Consider the following 3,752-nt stretch of genomic DNA (forward strand, 5'->3'; position numbering starts at 1 on the left):
TCCCTGCTCTTCCTCCCTGATGACGCCCTCCTCATCACCTGCTTGCCCGATGTAAACAGGTTGCTGAGTTCATCCAGTGGACTTGTTGGAGTCTGTGACCTCACTGACACGTTGTGCATGGAGCTGTGGGTAGAGGAGGAGCTACTGACTTTAGCCCCGCCCTCACTCGCCTTCTGTGAGGACGACGATGATGAAGATGAAGAGCGAGGCATGCTTCCTCCAGCTATCAGAGTGTCATATGGTGGCGGTCTCTTCAAGCTCAGAGGAGTCAAAGACCGCCCTATGCTGACCGGAGAGGGACATGCCGATTGGCTACGGGGGTAACCATGACCACCGTGGGCGGAGCTAGTTGATTTGTAGAAGCTAGAGGGGAGAGGTGGAGCTGATGAGCGACCCGACGAGGTGATAGTGTGAGTGTGAGGCAGGTCCCGGTCTCTGTCCCGGTCTCTGTCCCGGTCTCTGTCCCGGTCTCTGTCCCGGTCCCGGTCTTTGCGGTGGTGGGCGGAGCTTTGTGGGTGCTCGACACCACCTGACTTGTTATAGCCAGTATTTTCTAACATGGGCAGACGGGTGACGTCAAGGGGGGTGAGGGGGGACTCGTCAGAGTTGGGGGAGCACTGAGCTGGAGCAGGTGGGAAGACGAGCAGCGGTGGGCGGTGAGTCAGGAGGTTGGGGAAGGGCGGAGGGATGTCACAGAGCAAGCCTCGAGATGACCATGCTTCAGCATCAATGATGGCGGACTGTGCGTCCTGCAGGAAGTCCTCCAACATCGGGTACTTCATCTCCTCGTAAACCGACTCACTCTGCTCGTCTTCCACAGCTTCCTGACCCTTCAGCTCCTGCAGGATGTTTCCCACCATCTCAATGTAAACCGGCTCCTCGTCGTCTGTGTCTCTGGATGCCGGACTCTGACTCTGAGATGAAGACTTGTCACCTTGCAAGGAAGACTTTTTGTTGCCATGGTTACGGATGAAGGACTCATCAAAGGAGGAGCTTAGCTGAGTGTTGGGGTCTCTTCTGGGTTTGGGTGGAGGCATCTTTTTGGAGTCTTCAGTATGTAGATGGCGTCGAGCTGCAGACAGACAGAAGTTAGATCCTAAGAACAACAAAAAGTGCCGTCCACCATGTTAAACTCTTGGAGAAATGGTAAGAAATCATCCAAACTTTAACCCCTAACCTAAACCCTGAACTGGGCTGCAACTGTTGGAGATTGGTTTGAGAACGGCATTCATGAGGCAATCTCCAAAATGTCTCAAAACGTTCTTAATTTCTGTGCATGAGTTGCAGAGGCTTGCAGTCTTGTTGCTTGAAGTTTGTTTGACAGATGCATGAAAGGACAAATGGACAAAGGGACAAACAATGAATGAATGAACAGATGGAATGTCCTGAATGTCCAGGTCTAAAAACCACGCCAATGATAAATAATATTTAAAAAAAAAAAAACTGGTTTAAATCTGACTCTCTTCATTTCTAAAGTGTACTCCAGTAGATTAAATCATAAATGTGGGGGCAGCTGCCGAGGTGGGTGTGTGCACAACCAATAATACAGTCTTACAAGCCATGCGCTTAATAATAAGCCATCATTTTTAAAGAATCAAGTGAAGCAAGCCTTAGAAACCATCAGTAAGGCTTGCTGGTCACTTGGCTGCAAGCACTTGGAATTCAGTGAAACTGCTTTGGAAAGTTCACCTGTTTTTTTGAAATTCTGAGTCACTAACTATTCTTCAAGAGTCGCAGCCCGGTGAAATACTGCCCTAACTCTCAGAGAACTCATATGAAGTCATTAACACTGAGCTTGGCAACAACACCAGGTTAGAAAACATATTTCTCCTCTTTCTTTCACCGTGTTTTTCAGTCTGAAACCTGGTTTTCTTGAAGGACCTGTCAGGACATTCAGTGCTCCTCTCACCTTCTGACTGTTCTGGCATGTCTTTGGTTTCTTGGTACTCTCTCTTGGTGAGTCCACAGCCTCCATCCACTGCCTCAGAGCTGCTGCTCAGTTTGGTGTTGGGGTCTCTCTTGGGTTTGGGTGGAGGCTGCTTGCGACTGTGGTTGGAGTCTTCTTCTCCTCCGCCCACTGAGTGGAGAGACTGGGATCGAACAGTGAAGCCTTGGCTGGACGTGGGCAGCCGGTCCTGAGGTGCTGGCATCGTCATGAAGCCCATCCTGAAATGTTTTCCAGAGTATGCTCCATCTGTTGCCGTAGGAACATCTTCACCAATCCTGGAGAAGAACATTTAATTAGCTCTTTTATAGCATCATCCACCTGATAAAACATCAGAAGTGAAGAAGGTTATCTGTGTTACAGGCCAGCTTATTGGTCAGTAATGTCAGCAGTGTATTCAAAAAGAAATCCAGTGTAGTTTGAACTTACTGGGATCATTGACATTTCAAAATAAAAGCTGACCCAATTGGGTATTTTATCTCAGCTGAGACATTTTTATTTCTGTGAATTTGTAGCAAACAGTCAGAAAGTTGTATTTACAACAGGATCTGAGTGTGAAGGTTTGATGGATCCTACCTTTTGATGGCTTCTTCCTGTCGTCTCTTTTTCTGGTGTTTTTCTTGCAGATAGGTCCAGTTGGTTTGGTTTCGTATGCGGTCGCTCTCTCTGGCGATGTCAGAAGCATTTTGGATCACTAGACCATCGTATGTTCGAAGTCCGCTGTCCTCCACATACTGAAAAAACCTCCTGAAGGAAGACGCCTCCTCCTGCGACGTCATGACTCCCCAAAGATCTGAGACAAGGAAGAGAGAGGAGGATCTGAAGTATAAATCGGGTCAGTGTTAGAGATTTTGGGGTCATGTGATCCTATAAACCCGAACCCTTCATTCACAGATCTCTGTTCTGATAAAGCTTTAATAAGAAGTCTGGTTCTGGCTTCACCCAATCTGTGGCTCAGTGCCACAGTATTCCAACCTCATCGTTTGGACAGCAAGATAGCTTCGTGGTTCGTTCTTGGGTCAAGGCCTGGGTTGTTTCTGTGTGGAGATTGCATGTTCTCCTTGTGTTTGTGCGGGTTTTCTTCCAAAAGCACTTATGTTTAGGACACCTTCAGGCCCAGGCCCCTCTGTGATCTCAGTGGGATTTTCCTGGTTAAATAAAAAAAAATCATCTGTGCTCATTGAAAAGAATTTAACCAGATTATTTTCATGTAAAAAATGTGTGTAAAACATTAAAAGTAAAAACATAACTAACGACTGAACAAATGTTTGCATGCATTAAATGTTTTTATGACCTTTATAAAATCTCAGACAACTGCAGATCTTACTTCCTGTTTGTTCTAGACCTCCGACCACTTCCTGTTTGTTCCAGACCTCCGACCACTTCCTGTTTGTTCCAGACCTCATATCACTTCCTGTCTAGATTTAAGATCCAGCGAGGCATTCGTCAGGGCTGTCCTATTTCCCCAAAATTGTTCATCTTAACAACTCAGTTATTAGCCCTTCAAATTAATAGTAGCCCTGAATTGCAGGGAATAAACATTTTTGACAGAGAATTTAAGATTAGCCAATTTGCGGATGATACAGCATTGTTTTTGAAAAATGATTTCATGGTTGAAAAAGCCCTTCATAAAATTTCATTATTCTCTAAGGCATCAGGTCTGGGACTTAACATTAAAAAATGTGAGATTCTTCCCATTCATACTTGTATTCATAAAAATATTCAAGAAATCAAGGTTAAAAATGAAGTTAAATATTTGGGTGTATTAGTATCTAAGAACATAACTAGAAGAGAAGATGTTAACATT

The 3,752-nt window shown here is 45.5% G+C and overlaps 1 protein-coding gene across 1 annotated transcript in view; it reads right to left on the reverse strand.

Annotated features, from left to right (window-relative positions):
• nyap2a (neuronal tyrosine-phosphorylated phosphoinositide-3-kinase adaptor 2a) overlaps window positions 1–3,752 on the reverse strand; it is a 17,325-nt gene that overhangs the window by 10,326 nt on the left and 3,247 nt on the right. The window contains exons 2-4 of the mRNA XM_037979281.1: window positions 2,522–2,738; window positions 1,910–2,223; window positions 1–1,072 (exon numbers count right to left, since the gene is read on the reverse strand). Coding sequence (XP_037835209.1) covers window positions 1–1,072; window positions 1,910–2,223; window positions 2,522–2,738 — 1,603 coding nt within the window. The remainder of the gene's footprint in view (window positions 1,073–1,909; window positions 2,224–2,521; window positions 2,739–3,752) is intronic.

This window comes from Kryptolebias marmoratus, linkage group LG2, assembly GCF_001649575.2.
Source record: "Kryptolebias marmoratus isolate JLee-2015 linkage group LG2, ASM164957v2, whole genome shotgun sequence".
Lineage (NCBI taxonomy): Eukaryota > Metazoa > Chordata > Actinopteri > Cyprinodontiformes > Rivulidae > Kryptolebias > Kryptolebias marmoratus.